This window comes from Nannobrachium achirus (genome assembly GCF_963921795.1).
Source record: "Nannobrachium achirus genome assembly, chromosome: 12".
Lineage (NCBI taxonomy): Eukaryota > Metazoa > Chordata > Actinopteri > Myctophiformes > Myctophidae > Nannobrachium > Nannobrachium achirus.
In genome coordinates, this window is record NC_137832.1 from 35,809,552 (window position 1) to 35,831,342 (window position 21,791).

At 40.5% G+C, this 21,791-nt stretch overlaps 1 protein-coding gene across 1 annotated transcript; it reads right to left on the bottom strand.

Annotated features, from left to right (window-relative positions):
- Positions 1-281: 281 nt before the first annotated feature.
- LOC308296179 (protein mono-ADP-ribosyltransferase PARP14-like) lies at positions 282-17,201 on the bottom strand (the record flags this gene model as incomplete). The annotated part of the gene is made up of 20 exons (XM_080739338.1): positions 282-522; positions 877-995; positions 2,198-2,395; positions 3,496-3,681; positions 4,331-4,393; positions 4,585-4,734; positions 5,158-5,269; positions 5,749-5,970; positions 6,594-6,815; positions 7,309-7,399; positions 9,251-9,364; positions 9,665-11,069; positions 11,309-11,410; positions 11,814-11,927; positions 12,175-12,342; positions 12,888-12,944; positions 13,488-13,592; positions 15,443-15,470; positions 16,355-16,473; positions 17,024-17,201. 20 exons carry the CDS (start codon positions 17,199-17,201, stop codon positions 421-423), a joined length of 3,855 nt encoding a protein of 1,284 aa, XP_080595464.1. The 3' UTR covers positions 282-420.
- Between the last annotated feature and the right edge of the window lie 4,590 nt (positions 17,202-21,791).

Sequence of the window (21,791 nt, forward strand, 5' to 3'; positions counted from 1 at the left end):
GAGAAATGTACAGCCACAGGGCTAGTGATAACATTATTGCAAACAGTATAATGCAATGCTCAGAAATGCATGTTTTTAATGGTCTCGAGGTCTTCCCCATATAGGAGAGACCACACGGACATTCCAACGTGTATATCAAATTAGCTGTAGAGCATGAGATAAAGCCTTTGATATTGTACCTATGAAATTGCACTGTTGGCACCGGCCACTACCCCTGTGGCCAGTGCCAACAGTGCAATTTCTAGGTACATTTCAAAGTAGAAATTGCACTGTAAGTTGCCAGGTGGAATATCACTAAGAAAGTGTGAGGGTGCTGGGGAGGTAAGTCTGCCCTTACCAGCATATTGTGCAGATTGGGGAACACTTTTTAAGAACAATATTTTTAATGGCTTTTTCTATGTCTTCAGGTGCACAGAAGACTCAGAAGTGTGTGTGTTGAGTCTGTTTCAGTCTGTGTGTTGTTGGTAAGACACTCCGTGGCTTGGGTATTGGAGTCTTCTTTGGAGCTGCAGATCCATCTTTCTGTTTGCGAAAGGGGTTAAATAGGTAAAGGGGTTAAATAGGTAAGTGTTGGTCTGACCTTATATCTGACTTTCCTGAAACAACGTCTCGGGTAAGCCCCTACAGGTGAATGCAGGCCTCCTCTTCCTTGCCCTGCACCCTCTCCAGATGGTTACTGAACTGCTCAGCCACTATCAGCTCCTCAATCTTATTCTTAGACAGGCTCAGGGCCTACAGGTTGGGTTAGGATATGAAATCACAGGAGGTCAGCTGAGGTCCTGCTTCACACTCACAAGCAGGAGCTGCCCAGTACCACCGCAATCTGTTGCTACTGTAAATGATCTGCATTTCTATAAAGGATGGAGTGCTTTTTACCTGGGAGCTTTCAGCATAATGTTGAAATACTGCAGGCTCAAACTCCTCTTGTTCCAATGCCAAGCTGTTGTTGTTGGGACGCTCCTCATTGGATCCCGCAAAGAATGAAGTAACCTTAGCTGAAATGTAAGCACAACACATTGTTGTGTTGACAATCAGTCCACTGGTTTTCAAGATTAGCTCCAGAAAAACACAGGCACACAGACCCTAGCCTGATTTCAGACTCTGCGCTGGGGAGCTTGAGTCTGAAGTTGTCCCCATTGTAAGAGATTTCAAAGGGGAGGGGATTTAAAATTTGAAATTCCCAATCACAAGACATCTGGTGGGAGGGGTTGTGTTTGACTTGTGTACACAAAACATTCTCCCCTCCCCGGCATTAACGAGCTTGTATGGCTCAATCACTGACTGCAGTTCAGAACCCTTTTGAAGTTCAAAGGGATCAATTAAGAACTATGGTGAGCCACCCCTCCCTCTGCTGTTTCTGTTGATTTTCAAAAGTTAGACCCACCCCTCCTCGGTCTTGCATTGATTTCATTGGTTGGTGCGCCAGATCGGCCAGGACACCGACAAAAAGAGGCGTGTATGCCACTTCCAGACCAAGAGAAGCAGTCCACTCAGAGAGTGGGCGGGTCTATTGGCTGGAGCCAGGCAACACAGACCCCTCTCCCTTTCTCATATGAATGGAAAATGTCCAGGGAATCAAGTTGGGACACTGTCCAATGTTGGCCTTTCACACAGGTAGCATCTAACAGGAGAATGGCAGTTTCAGATGCATTCTCACATGAAGTAGCCTGTTTGATAAGGTGAGGGCCGGAGTCTGGGTGGTAGACACACACATTAGCTACTCCCACTTAAATATAACACAGGCACAGCCTGAGGGAGATACAAGGATCAAATCCAAAGCGCAGATGTAGCTTGTCTATTAATTAAGAGAAGTTTGTGTTTTGTTTCATTGATCATGGAATGGATCAGTGAATATTTACAACTCAAACACTAATAAAAAACAGAATGAATAAACTGTTTTTCAATTAACTCTCTTTCCAAAGAGGCTGGTGAGGCTCACGCTTCACCAGTCCATTCACACATGGGCTACAGTGGTTTGAGCCAAATCGGACATTACCCTGATTTAAGTCAAGGGTCCTGCCATCATAAAGTCTGTTGCATGTCCGATCCTACTCATACCAGAATGTTGTGCTCACATACAGACCCTCCGTTTAAAGTCTGTAAGACTTTCAAAATACAATGCGTGTGTGAAAGTGACTTAATAGACAGCTAACCTCCAATAAAGCCTCACCATAATAACCCATCTTGTGTGACTTACCCTTGAACTTGGTGAAGCCACTCTTTTTGTCCTGAACTTCTATCCTCTTCATGCTGTTGTGGAATTCCTTCATTATGGCCGTCTGGAATACTAGGATCTTCACACTGTGCAGACAACGCTGGTGCTTCTTCCTCACAAACTCCACCACAGCATCTATCATGGCATCTGCCACAGCCGTGGGACTGGCACCTCCCACACCTGATAAATGACAGATGAATGGACAGACTAACAATTATGGATGACTGGTGAACAGGCATATCTGACACACTGAACACATTTAGAACAATGAACACACAGAAATAAGTGCAAAATCAATAGTATTATCTAGTACCCCATAAAAAACAACAATACATTCATAGAATCAGAATCAGAAGACTTGTATTGCCATCACATGTACACATGTTAGGAATTTGTTTTGGCATAGTAGAGTGCAGTTTAAAGAACAGGACAGGTGCAAGACAAAACAAGACAAGATATGTATGTAGGTCAGGTCAGAGCACACAAGACAGTCCATAGCACTCTGAGTGGGGTGGAGGGAGGGTGGAAGGGGATCAGGGGGGAAACCGGGCATCATTTAGGAGCTGGATAGCCATGGGGAAAAAGCTATTTGAATGTCGGGCCTTCACAGACCATCAGATTTCTGTTTATAAGTGGCATGTGTAAGTCTCGCTCTGTCATACAACGCACAGTGTGTACCATACTGTATATGTGCTGGAAAAAGGTTGGATGCTTGGACAGTACACGTGTCAGGCATGTCCAGTACACGACTGACATAGTATACAATGTAAATAAAATAATATAGTGTACACATTCCTGTTTAGTCCTAGACCAGAGGTCAGAAGCCTAAGATGTGTTGTGTACTGTAACAGTAATGACAGAATCTGTACCTTTCAGCACGCACAAAAAGAAATCCGGACCACACAAAGTATACTGACCAATCCAGTATGAAACCTAAAAAAATGTTGTAGCCTAACATGTATGCCATCCACAGACAACTCTAGCTGGCACTAAAGATATGGTGCCACTGCTAATTCAGCCCACCTTGCCACCTGACCTTAGTTGTAGTGAATGGTCAACTGCCAAGATATGGCTTTAGCTACCATTGATTGGTCTGCCTAGGGTTTATACAACAGATGACCAATCAGAACAAGCTAATCACCTTCTCCTTTTATCACCCTGCTTACCCAGGTGAAATAAAGGCTAGGTATGTTATACTGTATTATATATAATGTAATTGGAAAGCATAATATGATCATTAAGTCACAGCAACTCAACATATTGTAGAGCAGTACACAGACCTGTTCCAAGGGCAGGGAAGGCGACAGAGGTGAATTTCTGTTCTTCACAGAACCTCAGCGCATGGTAGACGACTTCTTTGATCCTGGCAGGAACATTTTGCCCTATGATATGGAGAATGTGTCGACTAGGGAGGAATCCTGCTGATGTCAGTATCATGGATGATGGCCGGTAACCACGAGAATTAACTACAGAAAGGCAGAAAGTTAATGTCAAACACTGATGAACAGAAGCTATAAAAACTAGAAAGATGCAATTGGACATTGCAAGTGTGGTTGCCTATTTATTGTCTGAGTAGTCAAATTGTCATGTGAAACTTGACCAATCCTCAAGCTACAGTAGCACCACTCCCCATTGAACTCAATGGACTTACTTTATATTGGTGACGTCACCGGCAATGTTGCTTCCTGATTGGCTATGTTTACGCAATGTTTGTGTTCCGGACTAGAACAATAGTCTGGTTGCTCTACTGGAAATCACACTAATAATATTTATATTTAAACATAATTGACATTGGCCTAATTGATAAACACATCTACAGTGCAGTGTATACTGTATCTATATGGATGTATTTTAGATAGATAGATAGATAGATAGATAGATAGATAGATAGATAGATAGATAGATAGATAGATAGATAGATAGATAGATAGATAGATAGATAGATAGATAGATAGATAGATAGATAGATAGATAGATAGATAGATAGATAGATAGATACATACATACATACATACATACATACATACATACATACATACATACATACATACAGTATACATAGATAGATAGATAGATAGATAGATAGATAGATAGATAGATAGATTTAAAACATACCAATCGTTGAGCACTCCAGCTCCACTCGCAATCCAGCGCTGTCTAAAATGGCCTTGGAAACACCTAGATCAAAATAACACAATATTGACCTTTTGAAACAAGCAACTAATATTGCGCAAAACAAACTAACGTCCTCTTTTCCTTATTTGTTGATACAAGCCATGAATCAAGATAACATCAATATATTGACTATAGAGCAGAAGTTTGAATAGTGACCCCGCCTAACTCTAACGAAAGAGTTTAATAATAGTCACCCGTTTTTAGGTTAAAATCCTTATTGGAGGAGTTGATGATAACATCGCTGGTGTCCTTGGTGATGTCTCCAGATGAGACTTCTAAGTTTAGCTGACCCATCTTCATCTGGTACACGACAAGAGAGGGGGATGACACCTGGCTGAAGGATGCTGGCAAACACACACACACACACACACACACACACACACACACACACACACACACACACACACACACACACACACACACACACACACACACACACACACACACACACACACACACACACACACACACACACACACACACACACACACACACACACACACACACACACACACACACTTAGCTAGAGGTTTAAGGCCGATACATACTCCACTTTTGGAGCCAAATTTATTTAGGTTCGTTAGAGAGTTACAAAATCTCGGCAGCACCGAACAGCGAACGATACCACCCCCCCCCCCCCCCCTCACACACACACTGAATGACGTCATATTGTAGTTTAGACAGAGCCGATGTACTTTTACATCAATAAAGAAAGAAAAACTATACAAAGGGTTATCAAAATGAATGTTTTCATGTGGAAATGTTACCTGTGGTCTGCTTTGATTGGACAGTAGATTGAGAGCGTGATGACTGGTCAAAAGCATGTGCTGTTCTCTGATGATTTCCCTGCCTCTGACCTTTGAACTCTCTGGTAAAACTCTGACCAAAAAGAACAGGACAATAATAAAAATAATGAAGTTCTGGAAATGTGGCAATGCTAAGAGGATGGTCACTTTTAAATAGACAGCATACTGTATGTTAAGACAAGACAGACCTTAAGTCCGTCTCATTGTACAGGTATGACACATCTCAATGGCTATTAGACATGCATGTTTTTAGTCCAGTGTATACTTTTACTTTGTATACAAATTATTAAAATTATGATTGATAATGATTGACTGAAACTGGTGTTGAGTTGAATCAATGTTGATGAATGGCAGTGTGTCATTTTGTTTCCTTTGTTAAACTGGGCCTGCTATTTTTTTACATTTTTGAAACATCTTGAAAGTGTGAGAACTACTGATTTAGAAGGCATTTGTAGAATTTGTCTCAGGTCTCAAGTGTGAAGAAAAGATTGACAAAGCATAAAGTAGACTTAAGATGAACTAACTGTATTTTCAATGAAACTAGGAACTCACCTCCACAGTCTGTGTGTCACTAGGGTGCAGCACCACAGCCACCTCTCTCAGATACTGGGGGTTTCTCCTCTGACTGTAGATGTGAATCTCCTCTAGTAGCGTTCTGGACACCAGGGATTTAGGGAAACACATGTAACCAGTGCCAATCGCTGGGAAAGACACCGACCCCAGTCTGAGCTTCTCTGCCTCTTCCAGGCAATATCTGATGATGGATTTTAATTTCTGGAACAGAACGACAGCATCCATATTATTGATTGAGGTTGTAGAATACAGATGTTCACATGTGCAGCAGTTTTATGAAAACAAACATCAGAACCATAGCACAATATTCTTGTGATCCTTTTATACAGAAACATAGTACCGTATATGTTGTAATTTTGGTGCTTTAGGAATTACTCAGGGGCAATAAAGTTATGGACCCTGTATCTTCCAGAAATTATGTAAACTATTATTTTGTGAATAAGTACCTGTTCATCTCATCTGAACATTATTTGAGATAGATTTTCTTCTTTGATTTCCAATGTCTCAATACTATCCTGTATTCTGTTATGAGCCCTAGTTTCACCCAAGCACCCTTTTGCGAGAACAGTTTTATAATACACATTTATAATACCCAGCACACACAATGCTGGATTCACAGTGAATGCTGTTTCCATTATATTGTTAATACATAACAACAGTAGACCTTTCACATTCATACAGCATATGGAGTAGTGTTCCTCTTTCTCTGCATCTCCAGCAACTACCTTCATCCCTAAGCCCTAGTATCCATGAGGTCGTTAAACAATGAATAACCCTGACAGTTCAAGTTCCCCAGACCATCTGTCTATAACTACACCATTCACCTCCTCTGCCTGCCCGGCCCCGTTGTCCCAGTGGGGGCAGATGGTATGGAAGACCTTTTGACACTTCAGGTTAAATCCAGCTGTTACAATGACATCACAAACAGGGTGTTCTTTTTGAACCGCGAACTGGAGCCTCTGGCCGGCTGCCTCCAGAATGGCTTTGGAAACAGCTCCTGAGTCCAGGTCTAGGTTTCCAGGGATGGTGTTGACAATGACATCAGTCTGAGAACCAAGTGTGATAGAAAATGTTCATTAAGTATAATAACCTTTTTTAATTAATGCCATCTATGTATGTATGTATGTATGTATGTATGTATGTATGTATGTATGTATGTATGTATGTATGTAAGTAAGTATCTATCTGTCTGTCTATGACAAACACAGGTATTTCCTTGTAGGTTGAATACCATATTAAGCTAGCACAGAGGTTCATTAGAATGCTTGCCAAATCATAGTTAGCTTATGAGAGAACAATACGCTGGTATGTTTATAACCATAACAAGGTACACAGATTAGAACAGGATTTGAGTGATTGTATTATTTGCTCTCAATAAACTAACTTTGTATCATCACATTTTGTACTCTTTGTGTGGAATTTACATGGTTGAATGGCTATACACCTCATTTATACAAGGGTTAGGGCGAAGTAATAGGCACAAATGTCAGTTGTACAGGATATATTCTAGAATGAAATATGCACACTGTATGTCCTTACAGCCTGCTCCTGGATGTTTCCCGTTCTGAGACAAATCTTCAGTTCTTCTTGTGTGTATGTGGTTTCAAGGACACTTTCATGGTCTAGTCTCCTATAGACAAATCACAAGAGAACACAGCACAGACTTCAAGCATTTTTGCACATTTGCACAAAGCTACAGTAGCTCACTGTCTCCCTATGCTTTATTGATGCATCTAGAGTTTTTGACAGGATTAACCATTCCAAACTCCTTCAGGCATACTTTAAGATCATTGGGTTCATCAATCTGGTCGTAAATATAGTGTAAATTAAGTGACTAAATCTTAAAGTCTTACCTTCAAAATCCCTGACAAAAACATTGCTGAATCTGACCCCTAACTTGGCAATAGGCTCTATGCATATACTCCATTTTGTTCTACTTCCGGGTGTCTTTCAACTTCCTTCACAGGTGTTACCGATGATACTAATGAAGGGTCTGTTCCATTCTGCTCAAACAGAGTCAGGGTGCTGATATTGTGCATGTTGGCTCACTGGAAACACTCTGCTACAAGACCCACTGTGCAATAAATCAAACAGAGCCTTCATTAGTATCATCAGTAACACCTGTGAAGGAAGTCGAAAGACACCCGGAAGTAGAACAAAATGGCGTATATGCATAGAGCCTATTGTCCTAAATGCCGATAAGATCAAAATATGGGTGCAATCTGGCCATAAAGTTATTGATGAATCGTATGCGTATGCGTATACTCGTGTTTTGGTACGCAAATCAGAAAATGTAGGTTAAATGGGGTAATGTTACATTTGCCCATTTTCCAGTTAGCAATGGTGTTTGGCAAGGGGTGGGGATTGTGTCCCCTATTTTATTCAATGTTTAAATCGATGATTTATCCAGTTAATTAAATAAGTGAAAAACAGGCTGTCTTATAGGTAACTATCAGCCATCACCTTATGTACACTGATGACCTGTACCTTCTGAGTCCATACAGTGGAGGGTTACAGCAGCTATTGAAAGGGTAGCTGCTGTATTGAAAGTGTGCTCAAATTATGGCAATGATCATGACATCTTTATATTACAAAAGAGTAAGTGATCTACTTCCGGGTCATGTATCGCTAACTTAAATACCAAACCACTTGGCCAAGATGTACTACATATGTACTAAATATAGCTTAGAAATTCAAACACCCATGTCACCTTTGCAAGATGTCGTTTCCAAACCTCTGTATACAGTTGTATTCGTTATTACCCTCATATTTTGCCTCTGTATAAAATAGTCCGCCGGTCAAATATGTCCGACCGGAAACGTGCGCTGCGGCACAATAGTTCCGCCACAATAGTTCCCCCCCATTTTTTTTTTTTTTTTTTAACGTTTTTTCTTTTTTTTAACGTTTTTTTTTTTTTTTCCCTTTTTTTCTTTTTTTTTAAAACTTTTTTTTAAACTTTTTTTTTTTCTTCTTTTTTTTTAACTAGATGTGAGCGGCCCGAAGGGCCGCGACCCTCTAGTAATTTACAATGCAAGAAAGAGTACTTTCATGATAGTGAGGACAATAAATTGGGTACCTTGGACACAATTTAGCTGATAATCTCCATGGTGATAGAGATATCTCTAGACAGTATGCCCAAGCTAATTTGCAGCTTTGCAGGTTAGTATGTCTTCAGGTCCTGTCAAGTGTGCACGTTTTAAAACATTTTGCACTGCCATGTATACAGCTTTCTTGTGGTGCACATACAAGAAAGGATGCAGTGGAAGCCTTTTTAATGTTTTATTTGTTATTGAATTGAATTGAATTGAATTGAATTGAATTGAATTGGCCTTTATTGCCCGTGAGGAGACATTTGTGAAGTCAGTGATTTGTATGTCCTCTATGGACCCCCTATGTGTCTGGAATAAAGTTTGAATTGAATTATTTTGAATATAACACTAACAAGAACTATTGGACAAAGCAGACACGCCTGTTCCCTTACCCTCTGTCTTCTCCACCAAACCTAATGTGTTCCTGCTGGCCCTCTTTCCCTCCAGATCCTCCTTGTCCTCTCCCCTTGCCCCAGTGTGTGCTGGCTGTCATATTGCTGGACCCACTAGGAGAAGAAAAAGAAAAGAAGCGGTTAAATGTGCTGCAGAACTGTAGTAGCATAGTAATTATTTTAGTTTTCTTTTGTTAAATATGATTAAAAAGGAATGTTTTAAATTAATTTAACGTTTCTATCATAAATACAGTATTATTTTGAGGCTACGTGGTTCTGCCTTTTCAAAAGAAATTGGGTTTGTATTACCTTTCTTCCTGATTAATTGCCACTGCCTCAACAACCTGGCAGTATACCTGTACAGGTCTTCTACAAGACCACTATCCAAATGAAATTCATTCACTTTATCTATACCTTATTGAATATCCATCTTGTCTGCTGCTTCCCTGTCGTGGTGGATTCATCTTTGGCTGGAGATCTCTGCTGCTTCCCTGTCGTGGTAGATTCATCTTTGGCTGGAGATCCCTGCTGCTTCCCTGTCGTGGTAGAGTCATCTTTGGCTGGAGATCTTTGAACTCATTGTTAACAGCCTTGGCTAGAGCCCTCACAGTCTGGTCATTGTTGTCCGTCAGGTGGATCTCAGTCAGAAAACCAGGAGCTTTCTCAGCATTGCAGTATTGCCTTACAGCCCGAGCGATGGTTTCAGCACAAAGCTCAAGAGGGAAGCCGAAAATACCAGAACTCACTGCCGGCACAGCAATAGAAGAGCAGTTGTTCATCGCCGCCTGCCTCAAGCTCTCCTGAATGGCCAGGTTTAGCCGTGACACTGCCGTCTCCCTGTCTGAATCAGAGAACCGAGGCCCGACAGCATGAACTACATACTTGCATGGCAGGTTGCATGCATCTGTCACAATGGCATCCCCAGGTCGCAGACGTCCATTCCTGGCAATGTAGTCATCAGAGAGTGTCTGGAGTTGTGGCCCAGCGGCCTTGAGCAGCGCATGAGCTAAACCTCCAAAGTGCTTCAAGTCCTCATTGGCAGCATTGACTACAGCATCCACCCTGAAGCTACAGATATCAGTCTTCGAGACCGAGACCAGGACTCCTGAGGCCGTCTGAACTTCACAGTAGATCGACCCTCCGACCCTGCCTTCTTTCTCATTGTCGTCTTCATCTTCATCATACTCCTTTTCCTTGTCCTGCATATAGTATTTGGCCGGGCGCATGTCCATTGCCTCTGATACGCTGTTGCTCTGCCTCTTTATCTGTTGCACAGCATTGAGAATGATTTCCTCTACAGAACCTCGGATCCGGTTCACATCTTCTGCCCGCCCTGCCATAGTCAGCTTCCCCTTTGGTACATTCAACACCAGCTCTGCGTCTTCTCTCACTACTGAACGGATATCTTTCTCCACCATCTTCCAAGCAGAGAAATTCACTAAGAACTCAAAAGCAGTGTATTGGTTCAAGAGCTCTCTGAAGGCCTGTGAAGCATTGTTTTTCCACTCATCCACCTGTCTTGCTGTCAGACCCTTTTGCTTCAATAGACTTGGCAGAGGGCTGAGCTTTGCCTCAGGGGTTTCTAATTCCACACAGCAGAAGTAAGAGCACATTTGTAGGTTGATGGCTTTTATCTGCTCCTTCATGAGGATGAATTTCCAGACAGGGGGGTGGACACTCTCTGTGAAAGGTTCAGGCATCTTCCATGTTGGTCTGTCTTTGCCATACAAGGCAGTGCCGAGGGACTCATAGAAGGGGTACATCTTGACAGGGACCTTGCATATAATATGGTCTTCTATCTTGGAGATTGTCTCTACAACTGGAAAGGTATTCATTGGAAAAGTACCAGGACAATTGAGTATAGGAAAGTGACAACAGATGTAGTGTATTGAATATTTAATCTGTTAATTTAATAGTTTATAATTAATAAACAATTACCAAATTATTAACACTTTCCTAAATAATTTAGTGTAAATCAAATACCTAATGTGAACTTAACTAATAGGTCGTTATATATACAGTATATAATTGGTATTATGGTTTGGTAACCATTTTCACCTTTAGGATCATCGAAGGTGGCAACAGCTGCATTTTCCTCAGGGATCATGCTGATGCAGACTGGCAGAGTCCAGCTATTCTCAAAGTAGAGTTCCAACATATCTGTAAAAGGAATTTGTCAAATTCAGGGACATTTTACACAACTGTCAATTCAATTCAATTCAAAGGAGCTTTATTGGCATGAGAAAACGTTTACATTGTCAAAGCAGTGTCACAAATAAAATATCAGTACAGGATACATTCACATCAAACCACTCTGTAAAATAGTCAAGTCTCAACACTTTGCTTTCACTTCACATGCTGGCTGAGTAAATCCATCCACTTATTCAGGAGTACACAAACAAACAAACAAACAAACAAACAAACAAACAAATACATCTCTTAAGAATATAGAAGCAAGCCACTGTGTGGATGGATGGATAAGTTGACATCGGGTGGCATGATGACCAGGTAAATGTCTACAAATAAATAAAATATGTGAAATATTGAGATGTACACCCACTACCTTTAATCACAACCTGTGTGAGGTTCTCCACTCGGACAGTCTGTGCTCCTTCCAGCAGACGTGCAGCCATCCCATGCCTCTTGAACTTCTCATTTCCCATAAATCTGTCCAGAGCTAAAGAAAACGTCACAGTCTGTATCAACATCGTCCAACATCATACCGTCATGATTCATGCAGAATCTCTCACTAAATCTAATCAGGCTATTAACTCATTCTTCCTCATACTATGCAATACATGGATTAGATATCCTGAACTTTCAGAGTGAACAAATTCAACCCCAGTAATTCCATGACAAACAGTAGCCACAAGGTGGCATTCATGTAAAGCAACAGGTGTACTGTAGACCAAGTTTGTTCCTACCAGAGGGATTGTTGAGGGTCACCACAGCTTTCTTTGTCTCCCAGATGATCTCCAAACTAAAGCTCTCCTCACCAAGACCAGAGACTGTCTCCACCAATAAGGACAGCATGTCCCTGTCCATGTTCTCAGGGATGTTCTCCAGAACCATGGAAACATCATGTGCAGACTCTGGTAAAGGGGGAAAAACATTATCAATAGTTTCCCTTGGCTGATTCTTTTTCAATCCCTTTGTCTTTGACAAATCAGGAAGGGACCCACACACTACACTCACATAGCTAGAAAATATCTGTCAACACATGTTATGTCAAGGGACATCTAAATTCAATATATGGGCTAGAAAGCAGAGAAGGCCAACGCTAACAAACCTACACACATTGGTTTGAAATTCAATCCCAAAGAATATTGAGTTAACAAATAACTCCCACAACCTGTCTTATTTATTCACTTACAATTAAGTACACACACACACACACACACACACACACACACACACACACACACACACACACACACACACACACACACACACACACACACACACACACACACACACACACACACACACACACACACCCCCACACACACACACACACACACACACACACACACACACACACACACACACACACACACACACACACACACACACACACACACACACACACACACACAAACCCTGTTTGGTGTTGCTCATTTTATACTTCTCTCCTCACCTCTAGAACCTCTGAGTCCACATCCATCATCAGCATCAATTGGATCTTTCACCAAATCTAACAGATATATTCAACTCAGTTTAGTTCATCAGATACTGTATTTGTACCTATGATATGAAAGCTAAACAGATGTAAAATATGTTTATGGCACTTTCATACTGTATTTGTACAGAAAAGCAAAGATAGAGATGACATACAATAGATCTAAGGCACAAGCTGTATTGTCACATGTGTGCAGTATACCGGTACATCTGGTAGCAACATTGCAAGCATTAAAATACTCATACAGACAGAGTTTTGGCTCTGTAATAGATTTTGAAAAATACAATATAAATTGTTACAAATATAATAGAAAACTATAACCTCTGGGGTTTATAAAAGCATCTTTCCTTAATACTAGGCCTACCACTGGTGCAACAGTCCAGACACCTATGCTCAGTGTAGCCTGACAGCGTGTCGCAGGTTCGAGTCTCGATCCCGACGGCCTTTGCTGCATGTCACTCCCAATCTGTCTCTCCCATTTCTTGTCAGCCTACTGTCTATCTCTATTAATAAAAGCATAAAAAAAAAAAAAAACATTTTATCCAGGTTTGTTTGTACCCTCTCTTTTGGAATTGATGCTCCTCTGCCGTGCCTTAGGTATTGGAGTCTTCATTGGAGCTGCAGATCCATCTAATGCGGTTGAATTGGGAAATGGGGAGGTTCCTTTTGATAGATATATTTGTTTATGGTTAATATTATATTTTTCATCAATAAACATTGTCACATGCATCTGACCTGACGGAGATACTGTATGTGGGTCACCTTCACTAGCTAACTGTGAGCTTGTTATTAGTCTATGGAAGTCAGTCACCAGAGAGATGCTTCGTCTCGGGTGTACGCCGCGTGCTGCCCCCAGGTGATAACGTATGATGACCAACTGACCAACTGTCATCAAAGCTGCATGCTAAAATTGCTGTCTGGATGCAACCTTGCTGTGTGGAACTGAGCAATCTTTGCCTGCCTTATCAGCTGTCTGGAACCCGAGAATGGCCCAAAACAACAAGGATTGTTTTGGGAAAGCTTGTATCTTGCAGACACCACAAGGTCAAATGGAAAATACCAAGCCTCTGGACCAAGATTGACAGCATCTTGTCATATCCTCAGCTCAACCTATGAACTGTCATCCACTGACTGATCATTCCTATGTATCATGTCAAAGTAGCATTTTGTCAGAGGGACCACCATTGAACCTGTACTGTTCTTGTCTGTTTCTCTCAACATAGTAAATTACAAATATAATTTAAACATTCTCATGTCTTATTTTTAGTGTGGATTAATTCTTTGTCTCATGGGAATAAGAGTAAATAAAGAATAAGAAAATGTTTCTAATACCTTTTATCCATGCAATAGGGGAATTCCCTATTATATATGAAATGAAATCAATACAGTACGTCTAAACCATCTGGCCATACCATTCTACAGAATGATGACAGGGAGTGTTATTTTATTTTACCTATGAATAAAACAGGTAATCTTATTAAATCCTATGTTATTCTGATTCTGCCAATGCTTTTCAATGGGAATGGTGTGGTTTGATGGTCTTGCGCATCGATCCATTGTGGACACCTTGCAATGTACGGTATGTGTTCTATATGCCATGTCTATTTGAAGCAGATAAATGTATGTGCCCTTACACATTTCATCCTGAATTCAAACCTGAAAATCATTTCTTTTTTTTAGAGCATAACTTTTGAAAGAGACAAAAACAGAAATAAAAAATAAAACCTACAATTTGGACAAAGGAATTAATTAAAATAGTTATTATAAAAAAAATAAAGCACATCTCGATTACAGGACAAAAACAACACAGAAACAAAAGGTTTCATATCACATATACTTGTGCTTTTACTAAATACTTTTTCTCACCAACTGGTTCTTAAAAATGTTCGTGGCATTCCATACCTTCTTGTTTTTGGGATCAGTTAGGGGTTAAGTATCTTGTTCAGGGACATTTCAAACTTTAGGATTCTCAGGCAAATATTGCCGCCCAACCAGGTACGAGGAATGTGGAACGAGGAAACACATTTATTTTGAATTTGTTGTTTATCCTTTGAGTGCTTCATGCTGTGAGTGTGTCTTCACTATTGTATGTAAGCACTTTATGATTTCTCTCTTTGAGAAGTGCCATGCATACAAAAAGTACATACCGGTACCTACTTACTTCACCTCACTACACGTTCATAAGTTCCAAATTGTATGGGGGGGAGGACAGAGGGGGGGATATTTGTCTCTGTAGGATGTTTCCTTCAAAAGTTGTACTATTTTTCTATTTTTTGGTTTGGGTTCAGGCTATGTGGGATAATTATTTCAGCCTGTTACCTGGCAGAATCTTAAAATACACACTTCTTGAGTAGACGTTAAAATCACCCCAAACATGTTTGAAAGTGGAATATCCCTTTAACCACAACCAGTCATCTGTGCCCCTACTGCAGTATTTAGAATAAGTCAGTCTGTATCGCCTGAATTCCTTAAATGTTCAGATGTGAAACACAAATATTTTGAAATGATCTTACCTGTCACATTCTCAACTTCTGGAGGGGTCTGGAGAGAACAGGAGGACATTGTCATACACAATGACATCAATGTTTATTAGTTTGTTCAAAGGACGTACACATATTCTCTTATTCAGGTTTGTTATAGCCTGACACTCAGCCTGAATTGACATTTCGTAAGGGGTGTGGCTAGCGATTCAGGCTCTGGAACTAGGCTAGGTTTGTTATTCAGGTTTCACTGATATGTGCAGTTTGTTGTATCATCATCAGACCAGTTTAGTTTAAGAAACATTTCCTTGAATAATAATAATAAGTGAAAAATAGTAATGTGAAGATAGATATGGTTGTACATTGTATTGTATTGTCTAACCGGTATCTGCTGAGGTTGTATGATTCATTATTTGAAATCATGTAGGGTAGGCTAGTATAAATGTGCTATAAATGTATTCATTTACTTTTATCTGCATATGACATGATTTCCAACTGAGTGGGTATGTGGCAGGATTAAACATTAACATAAACCTTTTTGTTAAAATTATATTTTTACCACAGACATACAGTACAAATGAGCGGACAATAATTTAAGCAGAAAAACAAGAGCTAGCCTAATACTGTATACTAGTACAGTGGTCAAGGGACCTTAGGGGTTCCTTGTAACTCTGAGTATGTATCAATGGAACCAAATGACCCGTCTCAGAGTTATGGGGTCCTTGAAAAGTCTAAAAGGTCTGTACCAGTGGAATGCCAATATGGGGACGCACGCACGCACGCACGTCGCACGCACGCACGCACACACACACACACACACACACACACACACACACACACACACACACACACACACACACACACACACACACACACACACACACACACACAGAGAGAGAGAAAGAGAGACAGACAGACAAAACAATAACTTAAGTTTCCACTCACTTCTTTAGAAAGCTTTTCAGTGTCATCATTGGTCGATGCCGGCAGTGACAGGTGCAACTTGATGGTTGCCTTTTCAATGGTCATTTCATGATCATCCCTGGCAAGGACTCTCTTTTTTACTATAAAATAAATTGTTTTAAACTTAAAAACCTACAGTATGTTTTATTATAGTCAATCTCGGAATAAAACACAGGTGCTCTTGTAATAGAACATTTAAAATAACATATTTTAATTGAGCAGTCAAAGCAAAGGCATGCACACACAGATAGGCTACATTAAAGGAGTAGTTCACCCCAAAATGACTTTTTTCTATTGATTGCTCGAGCCATGGAGACTTGAGTTCAATAATATTGTTTTGGTATTTGTGGAATTCCTAAGACAAAAATATTATATGATTATAGTAAATGTATCCACATTGATTCCAGATGGGGACCCCAATGCATTCGGGTCCCCATCCGGAAACAATGGGGGCAAATTTATTGTAATCAAAGCATTGTCTTAGGAATGCGACAAAAAATGAAAGATATTATTGAACTCAAGTCTCCATGGCGTGAGTAATCAATAGAAAATAAGTCATTTTTGGCGTGAACTACTCCTTTAAAGGTAGGCCTATGCTACTGTATATTTCACTGGTATTACAAAACAAATAATTAAAAACAGCATAGTCACCTTCGTCACATTTAAAGTACACCGTCGCTCTCACGGAGTGGTCACCGGTTACCTCGACACTACAGTCCCCTCCATCCGACTTCTTTTTACTCTGAAAATAGATCTGAAGTTTGTTCTTGATCACCTTGGCCTGAAAAGATGCCCATTTGCCTTCCACTATCACCGGGTACTCGTCCATTGTTAAACTCTTTCATTCGGCAGTAAAGCGACTCTAACTTAACAGTGTAATGTTGCAGAAGAGACTTTGAGCCAGAGTGAAGTCTTGGGTTTTACTTTCGTTTCTCCACTGGGTAAACAGGAAAGGTTTCATTCCCAGACCTACTTAACATTGTGATCAATTCACTGCAGGTTGCTGATCCGGCCTGGTTAGAGAGGTTTTGGAGGTTGACTTGTACAGCACACACCACCAGACCAAAGACCATTTTGGCTGCAGTTACATGGACAATATTTATTCATTTAGAATAGAGAGAAAGAGAGATTCAAACCCAACTGTTTACATGGAACCTGAATAAAAGTATATTCCGGTTCAAACAGCATACCACCTGGTGGTATACTGCTCATTCAGCACCACCTCTGAATGAGCAGTCATTCTGAATATTTGGAATGTTTGGAATTATATTGAAGGGAATGTGACAGTTCCCTTCAATATAATTAAAAGCGTCAAGGGTCAATGAACAGACACATGTTGTATTCATGTCAGATGTATTCCATCCATAATTCAGCACAAATGTAATCAATCAATAAATCAACCCAACCAGTCAATCAATCAATCAATCTTGAGGGGTTCACATATTATTTCGCAGACCTATTGTCCCATATGCATTGTATTGATTATCATGCCTAAACTATACAAGCAAGCAAAGTTTAGCTTGATGGTTTTTAATTATCCAATAGGATGATGATGATGATGATGATGATGATGAACATTGCACTTTTTTCTCTGTCTAAATCGTTTGACGAAATTGATTGTTCTGTACTGAAAAATCATTTTGCTAACCAAATACTATCATTAACCTCCCATTTGTTAAAATCTGTCAGCCACTTCAGTTATATATAAAAAAAAAATCACACCCGTGTGAAGTGGAGCTGTGTGTGTGTGTGTGTGTGTGTGTGTGTGTGTGTGTGTGTGTGTGTGTGTGTGTGTGTGTGTGTGGATCATGTGTACCAATTTTTGTGACATTTGAAGAAAATATGTAGGAAAAGGAGCAAAAAGTGTGTTTTGGAGAAAGTTCAAGATGGCGGAAAATCTATCATGGCGCAAATGGGCGTGGCCTATAAGGGGAGATGCGTCATGACCCAAGGAATCCAGGGAAAAAATATTTTTAATTTTCCGACCTACGGTTCAAGAGTTACAGGCCAAAACGTAAAGTGGGGTGTTATGGCGCCACCATGCGGCCAAATGACACAATTATTTTTTATTTAATCCTTGAAATCATTATGAACCTCCTCTCCAAGTCTTGAAACTCTAGCCCCGATGGTTTGCGAGAGACAAATAATTGAATGTGAGTTTTTGCGATTCCCATTATAAGACAATGGGGAAAATTAATTCACTAATAAATTAATATCAATTAAACTATTGAACCTTTCTCTTAGCAAGTTACTAGCCCACGATTCCCGAGTAAGCCGGTCGATTTGACATATGGCGCGAGTGTGTGGTGGCAAAACTGTGGGACTAGTAGCGTGCCGAAGTTTAGGAAGTTCAGGCTACATACACACACACACACAGACACACACACACACACAGACAGACAGACAGACAGACAGACCCACACAGCCACGTATAGGGAGCCTGTGTTTCACACAGCTCCAATAAAGTTTCCCTAGAACTATAGTGTGTTGCCCTGTTAGGGCAACCACACTAACTAGAAAATGTGCAATTTGGGAAATTGCGAGTGTGCTTGCCTGCCCTGCCGCCCCCTATGGGTCGAACTGGAAATGCTTTTGGGGATTTGTTGTATATCCCACCCGTGACTTGTGGTTAAAATTTGGTGTTGACTGGATGTTTCGTTTCTGATTTATGGCTACTTCTTATAAAACGGGCTCCTCCCGCTAACTTTGGAACCCTGTTACGGAAGAACGGTATGGACTATCGAAATATCCTTTGAATATGTTTATCGCATGAGTCCATAGATCATGTGTACCGATTTTTGTGACATTTGGAGAAAATATGTAGGAAAAGGAGCAAAAAGTGTGTTTTGAAGAAAATTCAAAATGGCGGAAAATCTATCCTGACGCAAATGGGCGTGGCCTATATGGGGACCCAAGGAATCCAGGGAAAAAATAATTTTAATTTTCCGACCTACGGTTCAAGAGTTATAAGCCAAAACGTAAAGTGAGCTGTTATGGCGCCACCATGAGGCCGAATGATGTAATTATTTTTCAGTTAATCCTTGCCTGCATTATGAACCTCCTCTCCAAGTTTTGAAACTGTAGCCCCAATGGTTTGTGAGGGAAAAATAATTCAATGTGAGTTTTTGTGATTCCCATTATAAGTCAATGGGGAAAATTAATTCACTAATAAATTAATATCAATTAAACTATTGAACCTTTCTCTTAGCAAGTTACTAGCCCACGATTCCCGAGTAAGCCGGTCGATTTGACATATGGCGTGAGTGTGTGGTGGCAAAACTGTGGGACTAGTAGCGTGCCGAAGTTTAGGAAGTTCAGGCTACATACGGACAGACCCACACAGCCACCTATACCTATAGGGAGCTGCACACAGCTCCAAAAAGAACAGACAACACCGACCAAGGCAATGGTGATGGCATTTCTACTTTATTACAGTACTATACTGCAAACAGAGACACAAAATAGCTGTAAGTAGACAGAGGTACTGTAGAAAAAAGGGGGCAAGAACCAAATTGGCATTTGACCAAAAATGCTGTAGATTAATTATGCATAAAATCTATTCTCATACAGCTTTCGGTATCTAATGCATTTGTTTAAAGAATGAATGAGTATATGAACGTGTCTTCATGCCCCGAAATAAAAATAAAACTAAAAAAGTTGAAAATAAAACACTCAGCCTAAAGTATTGCTGAGCTAAATGATAGCTTACTGCAGGCAACAAATTCACAACATGCTTAATACAGTGACTTGGGCTTTAAAAGAAAACTAAAAAAAGCATTAGCCTACATGAAAATAGCCAATAAACTAAGTATTGGGGAACTTTCTACGGTATGATGGGTTGAAATAATATGCAGATTTATAGCATTCATCTGATAAAGGATGTACAACTGCACATCATTCAGTCTGAACTGTCTATGGTAATGAACAATAAAGTTATAAATCTTGAATCCTGAATGTCACACTCCCCTGGGTTCAGCGTCTCCTAAAAGAAGAATACAAAATTATTATATTATGTTATATTATTTTGAAATTAATTTGAACCTACCTGATATACTGTATTGTCTCACTTGTTTAGAAAAATGACTGGGGGAAAAAAAACTCTGCATTGTCAATACATCTCTAGGGCACTTACACAAGTTGGTTGTGAGGGGCCTTCAAATGGCCGGCCAAACAGTGAGCAAGGTTCTGCTCTGTATCAGCTATTATAGGAAGCCACTCGATTTGGAGGAGGCGTTGTTTCCTTTACCCATGATTGTTGTCTGCTGTGTTTGACATGTATGCCATCAGTATTGTAACAACGTTTTGACTGCACTGATATTGTTTATGTCCTTTGTACATTCAGTACTTCTGCTTACAGTATGTGCACATAAATAAACATTTCAAATGTGTGTCTTACATTCAGTCTGCGATTTCCAGTCCAGGTTTGGCACACTCATAGTTAATCTCCAGGTATCTCGTGGGCTCCTCACAGGGGTACTCCCCAAAAACGAACTCTGTCACAGGGACCTTACATGTCCTCTTGCCGTTACACCTGGATGCAGTGGTGGGGAAAAGGTACTCACATTGTTTACTTATTAAAGTAAAAGTATCAATACTGTAATGTAGAAATAATCTGTTACAAGTACAAGTCTGGAATTCAAAATTCACTTGAGTAAAAGTACAAAAGTATGGGTATCAAAATGTACCTGTTTCACAAGTTTTAAAATGTATAAAATTCATTTAAATCCTTTGAAAATAGCGGATCTACAAGCTCACAATGCGTTGCATCACAACGCATTGTGCACCAATCAAAGTTACTGGATTGGTTTAAAGGTGGGGACTCAGGGGAGTTAGGAATTCAGAATCTCATCAAAAGACACTGGTGTCTACATGACAAGAAAGAGACAGAGGAGAAAGTGGTACAGTCGGCTGGGGCATTAAGGCCACTGTGGCCTCAGGGCATTCAATTTTTTTGAGGGGCACAAGGCCAAACTGAGGGGCAACGATGGCCATGGCCTTCATGGCCTCCCTGAAATTCCTGCTCTAAATAGATCCAAAAACTTGCCTGTACAGGCAACTGTTCCATATCTACCTGTATATACTCTATCACCATCAAGGCCATGATGCTGACATTTTTGTCAAATTGTCCACAAATATTAGGTCAATTCAATAATAATAATAATCTATAAAATAATGTCACATCTTACAGGTCCTCTACCACCATCTCTGCCCAAGGGAAGGAGCAGTAGTTGTCTGGTCCGTCCTCTGGGTGGCGCTTTCCCTCCCCGCAGCGCGTCCCAACCCCTACCTTGTACAGGATGTGATTTAACTTGATCTTACTGCCAACATCTGCCGGATATGAGGAGGAGGGGAGAGGAGGGGAGAGGAGAGGAGGGGAGGGGAGAGGAGGGGAGACATGGTCAGCTTGTGTGGAAGATAG